The sequence below is a fragment of the Oncorhynchus tshawytscha genome, linkage group LG22 (genome assembly GCF_018296145.1).
Source record: "Oncorhynchus tshawytscha isolate Ot180627B linkage group LG22, Otsh_v2.0, whole genome shotgun sequence".
Lineage (NCBI taxonomy): Eukaryota > Metazoa > Chordata > Actinopteri > Salmoniformes > Salmonidae > Oncorhynchus > Oncorhynchus tshawytscha.
In genome coordinates, this window is record NC_056450.1 from 10,936,752 (window position 1) to 10,955,241 (window position 18,490).

General features: G+C 39.8%; 1 protein-coding gene across 4 annotated transcripts in view; it reads right to left on the reverse strand.

Moving 5' to 3' along the window:
• Positions 1–10,554: 10,554 nt before the first annotated feature.
• The window catches only part of LOC112221783 (nuclear factor of activated T-cells, cytoplasmic 2), a 47,236-nt gene continuing 39,300 nt past the window's right edge, over positions 10,555–18,490 (reverse strand). For all 4 annotated transcript variants that reach the window (XM_024384106.2, XM_024384104.2, XM_042303727.1 and 1 more), the window contains exon 10: positions 10,555–11,390. In XM_024384106.2, coding sequence (XP_024239874.1) covers positions 11,335–11,390 — 56 coding nt within the window. In that variant the 3' untranslated portion in view covers positions 10,555–11,334. The remainder of the gene's footprint in view (positions 11,391–18,490) is intronic.

An 18,490-nucleotide genomic window follows, 5' to 3' on the forward strand; every position in this document is an offset into this window, starting at 1 on the left:
AAACCGTGGATTGATGGCAGCATTCGTGTGAAACTGAAGGCACGAACCACTGCTTTTAATCAGGGCAAGGTGTCTGGTAACATGACTGAATACAAACAGTGCAGCTATTCCCTCTGCAAGGCTATCAAACAAGCTAAGCGCCAGTACAGAGACAAAGTAGAATCTCAATTCAACGGCTCAGACACAAGAGGCATGTGGCAGGGTCTACAGTCAATCACGGACTACAGGAATAAACCCAGCCCAGTCACGGACCAGGATGTCTTGCTCCCAGGCAGACTAAATAACTTTTTGCCCTCTTTGAGGACAATACAGTGCCACTGACACGGCCTGCAACGGAAACATGCGGTCTCTCCTTCACTGCAGCCGAAGTGAGTAAGACATTTAAACGTGTTAACCCTCGCAAGGCTGCAGGCCCAGACGGCATCCCCAGCCGCGCCCTCAGAGCATGCGCAGACCAGCTGGCCGGTGTGTTTACGGACATATTCAATCAATCCCTATATCAGTCTGCTGTTCCCACATACTTCAAGAGGGCCACCATTGTTCCTGTTCCCAAGAAAGCTAAGGTAACTGAGCTAAACGACTACCGCCCCGTAGCACTCACATCCGTCATCATGAAGTGCTTTGAGAGACTAGTCAAGGACCATATCACCTCCACCCTACCTGACACCCTTGACCCACTCCAATTTGCTTACCGCCCAAATAGGTCCACAGACGATGCAATCTCAACCACACTGCACACTGCCCTAACCCATCTGGACAAGAGGAATACCTATGTGAGAATGCTGTTCATCGACTACAGCTCGGCATTCAACACCATAGTACCCTCCAAGCTCGTCATCAAGCTCGAGACCCTGGGTCTCGACCCCGCCCTGTGCAACTGGGTACTGGACTTCCTGACGGGCCGCCCCCAGGTGGTGAGGGTAGGCAACAACATCTCCTCCCCGCTGATCCTCAACACTGGGGCCCCACAAGGGTGCATTCTGAGCCCTCTCCTGTACTCCCTGTTCACCCACGACTGCGTGGCCATGCACGCCTCCAACTCAATCATCAAGTTTGCGGACGACACAACAGTGGTAGGCTTGATTACCAACAACGACGAGACGGCCTACAGGGAGGAGGTGAGGGCCCTCGGAGTGTGGTGTCAGGAAAATAACCTCACACTCAACGTCAACAAAACTAAGGAGATGATTGTGGACTTCAGGAAACAGCAGAGGGAACACCCCCCTATCCACATCGATGGAACAGTAGTGGAGAGGGTAGTAAGTTTTAAGTTCCTCGGCATACACATCACAGACAAACTGAATTGGTCCACTCACACAGACAGCATCGTGAAGAAGGCGCAGCAGCGCCTCTTCAACCTCAGGAGGCTGAAGAAATTCGGCTTGTCACCAAAAGCACTCACAAACTTCTACAGATGCACAATCGAGAGCATCCTGTCGGGCTGTATCACCGCCTGGTATGGCAACTGCACCGCCCTCAACCGTAAGGCTCTCCAGAGGGTAGTGAGGTCTGCACAACGCATCACCGGGGGCAAACTACCTGCCCTCCAGGACACCTACACCACCCGATGCTACAGGAAGGCCATAAAGATCATCAAGGACATCAACCACCCGAGCCACTGCCTGTTCACCCCGCTGTCATCCAGAAGGCGAGGTCAGTACAGGTGCATCAAAGCTGGGACCGAGAGACTGAAAAACAGCTTCTATCTCAAGGCCATCAGACTGTTAAACAGCCACCACTAACATTGAGTGGCTACTGCCAACACACTGTCAATGACACTGACTCTACTCCAGCCACTTTAATCATGGGAATTGATGGGAAATGATGTAAATATATCACTAGCCACTTTAAACAATGCTACCTTATATAATGTTACTTACCCTACATTATTCATCTCATATGCATACGTTGATACTGTACTCTATATCATCGACTGCATCCTTATGTAATACATGTATCACTAGCCACTTTAACTATGCCACTTGGTTTACATACTTATCTCATATGTATATACGGTACTCGATATCATCTACTGTATCTTGCCTATGCTGCTCTGTACCATCACTCATTCATATATCCTTATGTACATATTCTTTATCCCCTTACACTGTGTATAAGACAGTAGTTTTTTTGGAATTGTTAGTTAGATTACTTGTTCGTTATTACTGCATTGTCGGAACTAGAAGCACAAGCATTTCGCTACACTCGCATTAACATCTGCTAACCATGTGTATGTGACAAATAAAATTTGATTTGATTTGATTCTACCCCTCAACAAGGCAGTTAACCCACTGTTCAAAGACTGTCATTATAAATAAGAATTTGTTCTTAACTGACTTACCTGGTTAAATCAAAATATCAATGTTTTTTGCATGTATATTGATTAATCTTATGCTACTCTAATATAAATTACATACATTTTTCTAAACTATTCCAATCTGTTACTTGGACTTATGGCACCCGTTACTGAAATGGTTGTTCGAGTTTAGATGTATAATGTAGTCTCATAACTTAGTCTTCTCAACCCTAGCAGTCATGACTCTGGCTAGATTCCAATAGGAATTACACATCACCTTTGCAAGCCAGCATAATGTGACTTACAGGGCTGATGTGGCCTGTAAACTATGAGTTTCAGGCCACTTTATTAGAGTAAAACTAGGCCCTCCACAGGACTAGAAATGAATGAATGTAACAACCATGTCTCTGTCACAAGTAAACACAGACACGGGTGGTACTGGTAACTCTAAAATTAACTTGAAAGGCACCCTGGAAAATATGCAAATAAGGCTTGAAACACTACAGCAGGGCTATTCAATTACGCTCCTGGAGGCCCAAAACATTTCTGGTTTTGGATTTTTGTAAGGGTCTTCAAAGAACCATCCCATTTTTTGCTCTTCAGAGAACCTTAAATGGTTCCCCTATGGCATCACTCTCAAGAAACTTCTTTGGTTGCAATCAGGGACAGATTTTTCTATTTGATTTGAACTGAACGGGACATTGATAATGGTTGTGTATTATCAATTTGGCATAACTAAGGCTAACCCAATACAGTCTGCTGAGTCTAGTGATGACATCAGAGTGTAATGAATGAAATTCCATTCGCATTAAGGCTTGTTTTTTTGTTCTGGGTCAATCTCACACAGTCAATCAGTACTACAGCCGTCTGACCTCATTAGTACCTCATTTGGAGAGGAAGGGCACATGAGTCATGGGCCACAGCATATCTCTAAGAGTGGGGTGAAAAACGCTAATCTAGCGTTCCATCTAGCCCACGTGCTGTGTTTTTTCACCCATGCTATGAGGTCATAGGCAGAGACTTCCTGAACACAGGGTTCATTCACAGAGTCCTCCAGTACTCCCAGTCACCAGAATTAGGCTCCAAACATGCTGTCTCCTGGCAACATGGCTTACAGGGCTATAGTCAACTCTCTTGTTGTTATTTGTTTGAAGGAGGGGTGGGGTTGTGGGGTTGTAAGTGGGAGTGTGTGTATGTGTGTGTGTGTGTGTGTGTGTGTGTGTGTTGTCACTGAGTATGTCTGTAATAGATGAAGCCGTGGTAAAAATGAACATGAGGAGAGGATAACAGAAAAGGTCACCCCATTGATGTGCCAGGCATGGGGAGAAGTATGGGGTTATGTAGCATGAGTCAGTGACTGTTAGGTTCTCCTTCACAAAAAAACACAAACAGTCTAAAGACAGACGTCAGTGACAGTATTACCTTGCCAACAACCAATGGAGGAAGCAAAAATAAGGAAAATCATCAATTAACTTCAGGATAAGGATAACTTGGAAGTACTAAAACGTACCTACTGTACATGTCAAATTAACTGCAGAAAAGCCTTACACAAAAATGACAAGAACAGTAGTTTCATTTCTTTATGTTTTATTGCTATTTTAAAAATACAACTTTTGCTTCTGGAAAAATAGATATGAATATTACAGAGTTTTAAGGAACATACATACATCAGATATAGAACAGAAAACGTAAAATATTGATTATTAAGCTAAATTAATTCTATGGGGGAAATTATTGCCTGCACTCAAATTGCAGAGATTTGTTAAAAACTGTGTAAAACATCTGAAACATAAATATAACCTGTTTCTCAAATGCATACTTAATATCAACATCACTTATATTAATATGGGGGCAGTATTTTGATGTTTGGATGAAAACGTACCCAAATGAAACTGCCTATTTCTCAGGCCCAGAATATAGAATATGCATATAATTGGTTAGGTCAGGATAGAAAACACTCTAAAGTTTCCAAAACTGTCAAAATATTGTCTGTGAGTATAACAGAACTGATATTACAGGCTAAAACCTGAGGAAAATCAAACCAGGAAGTGCCTAAGAGAAACGAATCTCCCTGTTCCATTGCATGCCTTCCCTCCATTTAAAGGGATATCAACCAGATTCCTTTCTTTATGGCTTCCACATGGTGTGAACAGTCTTTAGACATAGTTTCAGCCTTTTATTCTGAAAAATGAGCGAGAACGATCACATCGCGTCAGTGGATGGCTGGGTGCCAGCAGAGTTTTGCATGCACAACAGCTTGGAGCAGTCATTTTCTCTCTCTCTCCTATTGAAAAAGCTATGGTCCGGTTGAAATATTATCGATTATTTATTGTAAAAACAACCTGAGGATTGATTATAAAAAATGTTTGGCATGTTTCTATGAACTGTACGGATAATATTTGGAATTTTCGTCTGCCCGTCATGACCTGCACGAGCCTGTGGATTTCTGAACAAAACGCGCCAAACCAAATGGAAGGTTTTGGATATAAAAATAATCTTTATCGAACAAAAGCAACATTTATTGTGTAACTGGGAGTCTTGTGAGTACAAACATCCGAAGATCATCAAAGGTAAGCGATTCATTTTATTGCTTTTCTGACTTTTCTGACAATCTACTTTGCTGCTAGCTGTTTGTAATGTTTTGTCTGCTGAGAGAGATGTCCTAACATAAACGCTTGGATAGCTTTTGCTGTAAAGCTTTTTTTAAATCTGACACGCCAGGTGGATTAACAACAAGCTAAGCTGTGTTTTGTTATATTGCACTTGTGATTTCATGAAAATTAAATATTTGTATTAATTTAATTTGAATTTGGCGCTCCGCAATTCAGCGGATGTTGACGAAAATGATCCCGCTAACGGGATGGGTGCGCCAAGAAGTTAAGACAGCTATACAGTGGCTTGCAAAAGTATTCACCCCCTTGGCATTTCTCCTATTTTGTTTCCATACATCCTGGAATTAAAATAGATTTTTGTGTGTTTGAATCATTTGATTTACACAACATGCCTACCACTTGAAGATGCAAAATATTTTTTCTTGTGAAATAAAAACAAGAAATAAGACAAAAAAAAAACAGAAAACTTGAATGTGCATAACTATTCACCCCCCCCTCCCCCCAAAGTCAATACTTTGTAGAGCCATCTTTGCAGCTATTACAGCTGCAAGTCTCTTGGGGTATGTCTCTATAAGCTTGGAACATCTAGCCAATGGGATTTTTGCCCATTCTTCAAGGCAAAACTGCTTCAGCACCTTCAAGTTGGATGGGTTCCATTGGTGTACAACAATCTTTAAGTCATACCACAGATTCTCAATTGGATTGAGGTCTGGGCTTTGACTAGGCCATTCCAAGACATTTAAATGGTTCCCCTTAAACCACTCAAGTGTTGCTTTAGCAGTATGCTTAGGGTCGTTGTCCTGCTGGAAGGTGAACCTCCGTCCCAGTCTCAAATCTCTGGAAGACTGAAACAGATTTCCCTGTATTTAGCGCCACCCATCATTCCTTCAATTCTGACCAGTTTCCCAGTCCCTGCCGATGAAAAACATCCCCACAGCATGGGGATGGTTATCTCAGGGTGATGAGAGGTGTTGGGTTTGCGCCAGACATAGCGTTTTCCTTGATAGCAAAAAAGCTACATTTTAGTCTCATCTGACCAGAGTATCTTCTTCCATATTTTTGGGGAGTCTCCCACATGCCTTTTGGCGAACACCAAACATGTTTGCTTATTTTTTTCTTTAAGCAATGGCTTTTTTTCTGGCCACTCTTCCGTAAAGCCCAGCTCTTTGGAGTGTACGGCTTAAAGTGGTCCTATGGACAGATACTCCAATCTCCGCTGTGGAGCTTTGCAGCTCCTTCAGGGTTATCGTTGGTCTCTTTGCTGCCTCTCTGATTAATGCCCTCCTTGCCTGGTTCGTGAGTTTTGGTGGGCGGCCCTCTCTTGGCAGGTTTGTTGTGGTGCCATATTCTTTCCATTTTTTAATAATGGATTTAATGGTACTCCGTGGAATGTTCAAAGTTTCAGATATTTTTTTATGACCCAACCCTGATCTGTACTTCTCCACAACTTTGTCCCTGACCTGTTTGGAGAGCTCCTTGGTCTTCGTGGTGCTGCTTGCTTGGTGGTGTTGCAGACTCCGGGGCCATTCAGAGCAGGTGTATATATACTGAGATCATGTGACAGATCTTGTGACACTTAGATTGCACACAGGTGGACTTTATTTCACTAATTATGCGACTTCTGAAGGTAATTGGTTGCACCATATCTTATTTAGGGGGCTTCATAGCAAAGGGGTGAATGCATATGCACGCACCACTCATCCGTTTAGAATCTTTTGAAACAAGTTATTTTTTTCATTTCCCTTCACCAATTTGGACTATTTTGTGTATGTCCATTACACGAAATCAAAATAAACATCCATTTAAATTACAGGTTGTAACGCAATTTTTTTTTAGGAAAAACACCAAGGAGGATGAATACTTTTTACAGGGCACTGTATATGGCTTTTTGTATATTACTAAGACACTGGATTAACAAAACAAAAGAAAAAGCAAGAAAACAACTGATGCAGTTCATAAAACATATTTTCTACCATACTCTATAACTTTGAAATTAAAAAACAGGCTTAACAGAAGAATTTATGCAGTTGTAAGCAATGAACTATTTACAGATAAAGGGGAAAACTATTTCGTAAAGTATACATTCAGGATATTTCAAACATACTGTATGCTGTACATTGAGAGAATGGCTCGTACAGGCAGATTCAGTCTCTGGGTTGTTAACTTTTAAATCTCAGTACAAACAGCAATGGCATGAATGACTGGACACTGTTCAGGTTTACACTTTTTAAACTATATATAATCTAAGTAAAGCATATTTTCTTTGGAATCTTCTTAAAAATGTTAACATATTGCACTGGATATGTAACAAAAGTCAATTTCTACACCAATGTAAGCTATCCCTTTTTACACAATATAAAAGAACTTTGAGCACTTGGTAAAATGTTAATATATAAAGTCAGGTCCATAATTATTGGCACCCTTGATAAAGATGAGCAAAAAAGACTGTGTAAAATAAATAATATAAATATTGAGCTGTATTGTATGCCCCAAAAAATGTAAAATTATATTATTTTATACTAATACAATTTCTCAGAGAAATATATTTCATTAAATATTAAATAAAATGTGCAATAAGATTGGGGTCAAAATGATTGGCACCTCTGTTTTCAATACTCTAGCACCCTCCCCTTGTGAAGATAAACGACACTGAGCCTTTAAAAAAATAAAAAATAAGAGATTGGAGAACACGTTTGGAGGGATCTTAGAACATTCTTCAGTACAGAATATATATTTCATCTGGACTGGCCTCTTCAATTAAAACCATAGGTTTTCAATTGGGTTCATGTCTGTAGATTTCGTGGTCAATTAACCATTTCTTTGTGGATTTTGTTAGTGCTTGGACTTAAAGTCTTGCTGGAGGATCTACTTGCGGTCAAGTTCCAACCTCCAATGAGAGGCAACCAGGTTTTTTTGGGCTAAAATGTCCTGGTACTTGGTAAAGTTCATGATGCTGTTTGTTGAACTTTAACAAGGTCCCCAGGACCAGTGGAAGCAAAACCACCCTATAACATCAAAGATCCACCACCTGATTTTACAGTAGATATGAGGTTCTTTTCTGCATATGTTTTTCAACGCCAAACCCACCACTGGTGTCCGTGTCCAAAGAGCTCTTTTTCCTGTCTTCTGACCAGAGCACCGGTTCCAATCCAAGTGCGAATGCCGTTTATCAAACTTCAGTCCAGACTTGAACCCCATTGAAAACCAGTGGTTTGAATTGAAGAGGGCAGTCCATAAGAGCAAACAAATCATATCAAGGATCTGAAAAAATTATACATGGAGCTCTAAGATCCCTCCCAACATCTTTTTTTTATTTTTAAAGACTGTCATTATCCTCCCAATGGGAGTGTGCTAGAGTATTTAAAACAGGGGTGCCACTAATTTTGACCCGTCTTTTAAATGTAAAAAAAAATATTACTTGTTAAACAAAATCTCTTTCTCTGAGCAATTGTCTTATTATAAAATAATATAACTTCCAAATTTTAGAGCTCAGTATTTGTATTATTTATTTTATAATGCCTTTTTGGTCAGCTTTATCAACAAGGTCAATAATTATGGACCTGACTGTACATGTAGGAAATCCTATTGATTTCATGTTTGATTGTACATCAAAATACACATATAATGACAATGACACTGAATAAAGAAATCACAGCTCATCTTGGAAATGTGGGATTATCTTGGAAATGTAAGGCAGAGTATGTACAGTACAGGTATGAATACTTGGGATGTTATTGTATATGCAGACAATAATAAGCACTACATATATTGTATATTGCTGATTGTTATTGCGGGAAGAAAAAAAATTTATTACACAAAAAACTATAGAAATAGGTAGGCTATATTATATGTTTTACACATATTATGTGCATTTTTCTCTCTGTATGAACTAAAAATGCCAAAGATTTTGATAAATGTTACAATCAAATAGGCAATTAATAAGTTGGGCACCCATGAGGCGCACAATTGGCCCAGATTCGTCCGGGTTTGGCCGGTGTAGGCCGTCATTGTAAATGAGAATTTGTTCTTAACTGACTTGCCTAGTTAAATAAAAGTTAAATAAAATAATAATAATAATAACAAAAATACAGTGCCATCAGAAAGTATTCACACCCCTTTTCCACATTTTGTTGTGTTAAAGCCCAAATTTAAAATGTATTAAATTTAGATTTTGTGTCACTGGCCTACACATAATAACCCATAATATCAAAGTGGAATTGTGTTTTTAGATATTTATTTTTTTACAAATTAATAAAATATGAAAAGCTGACATGTCTTGAGTCAATAAGTATTAAACCCCTTTGTATTGGCAAGCCTAAATACGTTCAAAAGTTAAGAAATGTGCTTAACAAGTCACATAATAAGTTGCATGGACTCACTCTGTGTGCAATAATAATGTTTAACATGCTTTTTGAATGGCTACCTCACACACACTGTAAGGTCCCTCAGTCGAGCAGTGTTTCAAACACAGATTTAACCACAAAGACCTGGGAGGTTTTCCAATGCCTCGCAAAGAAGGGCAGCTATTGGTCTCATGTTCCTAGGCCGTCATTGAAAATAAGAATTTGTTCTTAACTGACTTGCCTAGTTAAATAAAGGTAAAAAATAAATTAAAATAGAGGCCAATGGTGACTTTAAAACAGCTGTGATAGGAGAAAACTGAGGATAAATCAACAACATTGTAGTTACTGCTCAATACTAACCTAATTGACAGAGTGAAAAGAAGGAAGCCTGTGCAGAATAAAAAATATTCCAAAACATGCATCCTGTTTGCAAACAAGGCACTAAAGTAATACTGCAACAAATGTGGCAAAGCAATTCACTTTTTGTCCTGAATACAAAGTGTTATGTTTGGTGCAAATCCAATAACGTATTACTGAGTACCACTCTCCATATTTTCAAGCATAGTGGTGGCTGCATTATGTTATGGGTATGCTTGTAATCGTTAAGGACTAGGGAGTTTTTCAGCATAAAAAAATAAGGGAATGGAGCTAAGCACCGGCAAAATCCTAGAGGAAAACCTGGTTGAGACTGCTTTCCACCAGACACTGGGAGATAAATGTACCTTTCAGCAGGCAAATGTTGCACAATCCAGGTGTGAAAGAATTACCCAGAAAGATTCACAGCTGTAATCGCTGCCAAAGGTGACTCTACAAAGTATTGACTCAGGGGGTGTGAATACTTGTCAATCAAATATTTCTGCATTTCATTTTCAATACATTTGCAAACATTTCTTATAACATGTTTTCACTTTGTCATTATGGGTATTGTGTGTAGATAGGCAAGATTGTTTTTTAATCCATTTTGAATTCCGGCTGTAACGTAACAACAAATTGTGGAATAAGTCAAGGGTTATGAATTCTTTCTGAAGGCACTGAAAGACTATTGTAGTCAAATGTATTGTAGGCATGCACTCAAAAACTATCCTGCTTAGACATCTTTATAGCCTGTTAATTTTGTAACTGGGAACAATACGTTATTACATTTCCCACTAATGATTTCCTGTGTAAGGATTTGCATGTAACTATTTGAATATAAGCCCTTTGAGGCTAATTCAATATTCAATCATTCATAGAGAAATGTAGAATACTTTTTCTCTAAGCAGTTCAAAATAATAACCTGTATTAAAAACACTGGCCTCTTCGGCAAATCAAGTGCTTATACTGTAATATACATTTTAGTTACATTAAGTTCATCACATGACTCAAACATAATGAGGAAAAAAACATTAAATATTGAAATAAAGACAACACACCATGTAAGAATACACATACACAATGATTCCCCTACTAAACAGTGCACATAACTTTGAAAAGCAAGAATATGGGGGGATGAACATTCCATCAAATATTTTGGGGGTTATTAGGATGGCAGTGTGCAATTTGTCTCCATTAGACTAGAAAGACGAGATGATCAAAGTAAGCTCAAGAAGAATTTGTCATTACATTTCATAACATAATACACATATCACAGTGCAATGCTGACATGTTGGCATATTTTATGCATGGTGTCATTAGTAGAAGTGTCGACAAGATTAGAGGCTGAAAGTTCCTTGAAAAGGTTTGCATAAGGTTTTAACACCGAGTACTGCCACAGCTACTGCCATGATTGTGACTTGCTTGAATTAATGAATTTTCACCCTCTCTTCTACATTATATAAAAAAACAAGGCACAATCTAGTTTACGATGATCCTAAAAATTAAGACGATTTTCTTTGGTAGAACGTTCTTTGGTATTGGGTAAAAGGCACTGAATTTTTAGCTGAGAAACAGTTATTTGAAGGAAAAGGACTGAACAGCCAAAATGCTGGCAGCTGATAGTTGATAGTTGTTATGGAGATGGACAGTTGGGCACACAGGGAAGAAGAAGAAGTTCCCGTGGCGACGCAGAGCGAGCTGCAGCTGTCCACTTCCTGTTTGCTGTCGTCTATGTCTGAACTCTGGCCTGCACGCCGGTCAGATCCTTCCTTATGATCTCGTTTACTACAGGGAGGAGAAGAGAAACAAGTACTGGGCGTTAGTTAGTCAGAGCATAAAATGTGTTTGATGTAATACTGTACTGTCATATGTTCTTCCCAGGCAGCATTTCACAGCTCCAGAGAGGGCAATTTTCACTTCTGGCCTTTTCATATTTCCTTTCTCTTACAACGAATGCTCATAAAGGTACATTACATCGTAGAAAAGGGCATAACATCTTGACAAAAACATTCTGATCCGACAGTAAAACATCAAGGGACACAACACCAAGAACTGCTGATTACTGTCCAGGTTGGCTGTAGTAGTGATAACAGAATATGCCGCAACAGTTGATGAGCTGCATTGGCACAGAGTGTCCACTAGGAGGAGGGCCTCAGTATTCGATTCTACCGCTCTTTTACTCCCCCATTACTTCCTGTTGTTCTGCTGACAGCCAGGTGACACAGCACAGGGGGAATAAATGGAAACTTTCACAGCTTCAGCGTTCTAAAAATAGACTCAGTCAAGGTGTGTGGAGTGCTTACACACACCATGTCGTGTGTAAGGTGGGGGAAACACATTTTACACACATTGTGATGTGAGGAAACCTGTCTAAAGTTCATGTCTGGGAGCTCTGCGATGAGGGTAAATAAAGACGTATTAAAAACAGATCACCACCATTAAAAGGCCCAGTGCAGTCAAAAACGTGATTTTCAACACAATTTGGAATTATACTGTGCAATTGTGAAAATAATGATAATGCCCTTTTAGTGCAGGAGCTGTTTGAAAAGACCACCTGAAATTTCAACCTGTTTTGGTTTGATGGAGTTTAGTCACTAGGTGGTAAATGAGTTAATTGACCAATAAGTAGGAGTTCCAAACCTCTCTGCCAATAACAGCTACTGTAGTTTTCCCCACTCAGACCCCTCCCAGACAATTCTAGAACAATTCTTGCTCGAGAAATTGCTCTTTGCTAAGAAGCTATTTTTTGTTTATTTTTGACCATTTTAATTGAAAACAATCACAGTAAGGTACTTAATTGTTACCCATAAATGATCTGATATTAAGATAAAAACGGCTGTGTTGGACCTTTAAGTAATTCAGATATATTACCATTTGAAAAAGTCTACAAACAATGATTGTACTCTTTCTCATTTGGCTTTATATGATCAGTTCGTATGGGGACCATTACAACATATTTATAGGCCTATCGTGAAATATAAAGAATTTTACCTATACTGCAAGGTGTCAAACTGAATACTGTATTGTATTCATAAACCACAGCCAGATGGTTATATGAAAACGAAGAGTGATTGTATAACATCACGAAACCAATAAGATTGCTACTGTAGCAGTAGCTTACACTACAACAGCATGTAATCACTCTTTGATTCACATTGACAATAGGGAAAACCTGTAGTAAGCTCAGAGGAATGTCCAGTATGATGAGCATGTAGTGTGTCCGGATAGGCCACATCCTCTGTACTGCAGTCTATCTGTCTTTATCAGTAACTAACAACTCCAACAGCTCTGGAAGCACACTGTGTATACTGGCACTATGACATAAGAGCCTGGCCCCATGGCTTCTTGTTGTGACTTTTAGGGAACATTTTAAGGCATGCCCAAAATGGAGGAATAATAGTGTGAAATTGGTTGACAATGACATCAATTGAGCCAAAATGCCTTTAATTCTAGTACATCTGTGACTTTTAAAAGCCCATTCATGTTTATGTGTGGTATACTATAACAACATGTTTTGAACATTCACAGGGAGGTTGGGTCTCAGTTAATACAGTAGTTTAACTGATATGAAGCATCCTAAAATATGATCAATCTTTTTTAAGAGGAAACCTTTTCACTTAAAAGGGATGAATGGGGCAAGTTAGTAAGCAGTACCACCCGGGTTTTAGGGGAACTCAATATCCAACAGGCTTTTAGGAGGCCTTTTTAAAGCATTGACCTATATAGTGCGAAAATGGAAAGGGTGCTGCCATTAAACAGCAAGTTAAGCAAAAACAGACACCGTCAACCAACCCACACAGACACACTCATCCCTGGCTGAGCAGTGGTGTGTACCAATGTAACTCCCTCAGAGACACACAACAGCCCTTACATGCTGACCACACCGCTCGTGTCGCGTGCGCGAGCATCGCAAAATACGTTTACGCATACATGTTATTCAATCATTGCACCCACATTTCTCGCGCCCCAACGAGCGGTCGTGGTAATACTATGAAAGTTAGAAGCCAATCGCCATATAAAGTCCAAAGAAGAAAAAGCCTGGAAGGATGAGAGATGACTAGAAATGATTTGGTTGACCGTTTTACGTGTGGATTAATTGTCGGAGTAGAGGACCTAAAACAACAACTCAACATTTATATCCAAGGACAAATTCGCTAGCAACTGCAAGCTAGATAAATAGGACCAATTAGCTAGCAACAGCTAGCTAGATAAATAGGACAAATTAGCTAGCAACTGCAAGCTAGCTAGCTAAATTGCCATAAATTGTTTAATGTTTTCGACCTGTCCACAAATTAATATAAGTGGTTCTGAGTTTGTTTTGATATTTCAACCTGCGTGTTGTGATCGCGCTTGGTGTGGGGGGACAAAATCAATTTGCGCAAGCGCGCATCCGGTCTGGGCATGGTGTTACCCTAAATAATTCTCAGTGAAACTGGTTGCAAAGTATGCACTAATACTGGAACCCTGTTTGTGTAGTTACAATTGAGATAAAACAGGTACAGTTAAGATAAAACATGATTCTGTAGTTTTCAATAACCTTCGCTTGTTATTGCAAGTCACTGAGTTATCTATCAGATATGCATTTTTTTTGCCTGACAAACAATTCAGAAGCTGATCTAAAACAGCCTGCCAGCAGAGCAAACTGTAGGCCCACTTCTATCATTAAGAGTAGCTGCTAGACTATCCTCCTCCCAGTCCTCTCGGCTCCTTCTGTCTGATCATCTGAAAGAGAAAATAAATAAACCATGGCTGTTTACAGCAGCTCAACACTAAGCACACTTTATGGAGCAGAGCAGAGCTGCATCTGAAACAGGGAGGGCAAACCAACTAGAGCGGCCAAACCGGCCCGGTTGCTCCAGCTCTCTGCTGTCGTCAGAACCTCAACGTCCATGTTTATTTTATCCTCTGGTGGAATTCCCTTTGACACCTAATGCCTTAAAGAAACCTTCAACTACTCAACGGTGCCACAGGATTCTCCTGAGTATAAAAAAGAGGGATTAGAGGAGCGAGTCGTGCTCCAGAGCAAGGCAGGCTGGGAAGTTATACAGTAGAGAGCTTTAACTGAGCCTCATGAAGGGTTGGCACGGTCTAGCCATTTAAGGCTGGCCCAGGGAACACTCAGACTTGACCATACAATAGATGAGTGTCTGGCTTTAGAGTCCTGCACCAATAAACATGTTTGTTTACCAACCAGGGGTGGGAGAGAGACACACGCAGTACAGTAGCTGACTCAGTCACTTCACACTGCCTCCTATGAGGTGGTGGTGTGAGTGAGTGAGTGCTAAAGTAAACTTCTCAGAATACAGTACTCTTTAACCCAGTTGAGTTTCTTAACTCTGGTTCTCTGAGTGACCATGGGCATGTTGCTATTATTGTCGTTGATCTGCTCGCTCATAAGTGGGACGTAAGGGACCTCAAACTAATCTGTGCTCGGCATGCTGTTATTGTGTGCTTTTTCTCTGAATAGTAGCTCTCTCTCTCCTTTCACCTGCTGGAATATTTTCACCTGCGCCACTGCCTCTGGGGTTAATTCCAGTCCGTTTCACTACAACTATAGCATGAGTGGGCATGGAAAGATGCAGGTGCAGGAGTGCATCCTGACTCACTTTCTAAGTCATAGACAGCACCTTCACAGTACAAGAGTGTTAGTCTATATATGAGCAAAGACACTAGCTTCTAGAAGAGGTCTTTAGAGTACAGTATGTGAAGCCCATTCCATATTTTAGTTTTACTCATAGTGAAATGCATTTCTTTCTTCTATTGCCCTTTATCTCGGTCCCACCACAGAGAGCAGCACGGCCAAGATGATATAGTTCTATAATCGAAACCACAGAATCATGACGCTCCAGAGTTAAAAACCTTTTCGAAATGAGCAAGGTGTGAAAGAGAGATCTGAGTGACTAATTTGAGAATCTTATTTCTCTGAAAACATCTTTGTGAAGTTCAAATAAATGAATGTTTAGGGCATAAACCACACCTTGACATCTAAGTAGTGAAAGACAATGGGACTTTCTGCATTCTCCATCTTCCTGTGCTTTGTTTGAAGAAAGGGTTTGAAGGTGGAGAGGGGGTGTGTAACTACAAGTGGCACTGGGGAGGTGGATTCACACCCTACAACTGAAGGCTGTGTTTAAGAAAAAGTATTCTACTGATGCTCTCTCAAACTGCACCTATAACCAACACACTATCACAGATTACCATGAAATACAGTAGACACAAATGACTTATTCAAAATTCTTGAAAGGCACACACACAAAAAAATGGTGTCCACCATACAATTTTCTATATATTATGTTTTTGTGTTTTCTTCTTCATAACACATTCGTGTCCAGTACATGATTTTCTTCATAACGAATTAAAAAAAATTGGTGGCTAAAGTTAGCGAAGTGACTAACCTTACCTAGGCTAGGGATTAAGGTTCGAGTTAGGCGTTAAGGTTAGGGTTAGGTAAAATGTTAGCAAAGTAGTTAAAAAGTAGAAATAAGATAAACCTGAGATATAGCTTCATCCAACTGGCAAATCTCATCTTGACCACAACACACGCATTTTCTACTGCCAAGGAGGCTCAAGACTACTTTGATAAGCACACAAAATGTCCAACACACAAGGGGAAGAGCTGACAGATCTAGGCTTTTGGCTGACTCAATATTCAGGTATGCTATCCACGCACATTCACGCAGCCTAGCCTATGGCTGTGGTGCTGCCCTCAGCACAAGGCGATGATGAGAAACCCCTCAATTGGGTAAAAGGAACACTATTATTATTCTTTCTGAACATTGGACTTTGTTATTATTAGATTGCCTATGTTCGAGGACATTTCGACATTGATGACACCACGCCAATTAATGAAACATTTCCAATATATTGAAGTACCATACGGACTAGGGTTGCTTCCTTAAGGGGCTACAGCACATTACACCCCTATGGGGTAAACTGTTCGAGATAGATTGTCAGTCCCATATGGGCTTCCACACAATTCCTTGTTTGCTTGTTTTTTATTCTTCCTCCTATGTTTAAGGTAATTTACAGTATATTGGTAACAATAGTGAGGATATGTGGCTGTTTAGGCTTGTATTTTCAGTTGCAATATTTCAATTCTTTTTTTTTTTATCTGCTAACTTAAATGTAAAGGTCTGAAGAGGTAAATTATTAGTTATTAGTTACCCCCCCCCCCAACATATATGCTGTTTAAGACATGTTATAGATAAGGGGAGGGAAGGGGGGAATGGTTCACTGGGTGGGTTTCCCTGTGGGTCCTGCTTTTTGTTTCACATCCATGGGCTTGAAACCATATTGATATAGCAATGTTCAAAGAAACACACCTGCCCCAAAAGGACACACAGAAAAGAGAATCATTTGTGACTCGTTTCACGAAACTAGGCATATGTCCCGTGTCACTTCTTCACAGGAGAGGCATTTGAACATTTTTATTTATTTTTTAAATGTGTTTTTTGTTGTTGTCTGAAATGCCTTCTGGAACATGTGAACTTTCATGTGCCCTAATAACAAATGTGTATGCCATGTGCAAATATGAATGAAAATGTAAAATTACGGGCCTAGTTGGTTAAGCCACAGAAAAAGTCAGGAGCCTTCCCGCTAGACATGATTGGCTGAGATAATGGTTGGGCTGGACATGCCAAGAGATGAATTTGGATTGGTCTGCCATGTAGCACGCTTCTGTCTATAACATGTTATGGCTCCCCCATAACATGAGCTGCTTAGTATGTGTAGGTAATCCTTTCTAAAGTGGCTTTTTTGAAAGCTATCACAAAGAACTGCAAAAGTGTTGATAAGGCTCTCACTGTCTGGAGGACTGCATTTTGAAATCAATGGAATGCCCGGTGGAAGCAGAATATGATAGCTAAGGAGATAAAGACAATTCTGGCATTTGTTGGCAAATGCGGAGGGAGTCAAAAAGAGAACACAGAAGGCTGTTGTAATAGCTGTTGTATAAAAATCTCTGTATTACATCTTCAAACTAAGGGTAACCATGGCATCCGTGACAGAGAGGGAGAAGCGTTCATCCATGTCTACGGGTAAGAGAGTCTAGCTAGCTACATTCTTCAGATACTATACATTTCAACATTTTGTCAGAAAGTCGTTTTCATTGCATGTTAAAGTTTATGAGACAGGTTCTAAAATTCTTCTATAGAATAGCCTGCTTTTATTTCGACACACTCACACTCACAACCAACCAGCTAATGTCACAATTAGCTCGCCATTGACTTGTAAATAATAACATTGTTGTGAGTTTATTTTCCTGTAATAATGAATACAAATTAGGTCAAGTTTAGACGCTGTCAGCTACAATTGAAGTCGGAAGTTTACATACACTTATGTTGGAGTCATTAAAACTAGTTTTTCAACCACTCCACAAATTTCTTGAAACTAGGCACTATTTTTTATTTTTGGAAAAATAACGTTCCCAAAGAAAACGGCTTATTTCTCAGGACCAGATGCTAGAATATGCATATAATTGACAGCTTAGGATAGAAATCACTCTAAATCTTCCAAAACTGTCAAAATATTGTCTGTGAGTATAACAGAACTGATATTGCAGGCGAAACCCTGAGGAAAATCCAATCAGGAAGTGTCTCTTATTTTGAAACTGTTGTGGTCCTATGCATCCCTATTGGCCATTGAAAGGGAGATCAACCAGATTCCTTTTTCTACATATTCCACAAGGTGTCTACAGCCTTTAGACATAGTTTCACGCCTTTATGTTGAAGAATGAGCGTAAACGACTACATTGCGTAAGTGGCCAGCTGAGGGCTCTCAGAGTGATTCTTGCATAAAAGTAGTCATTTTAGGTAGTCATTTTTCCTCTCGCTCCTACTGAAAAGCCAATTGTCCCGGTTGATATATTATCGAATAGATATTTGAAA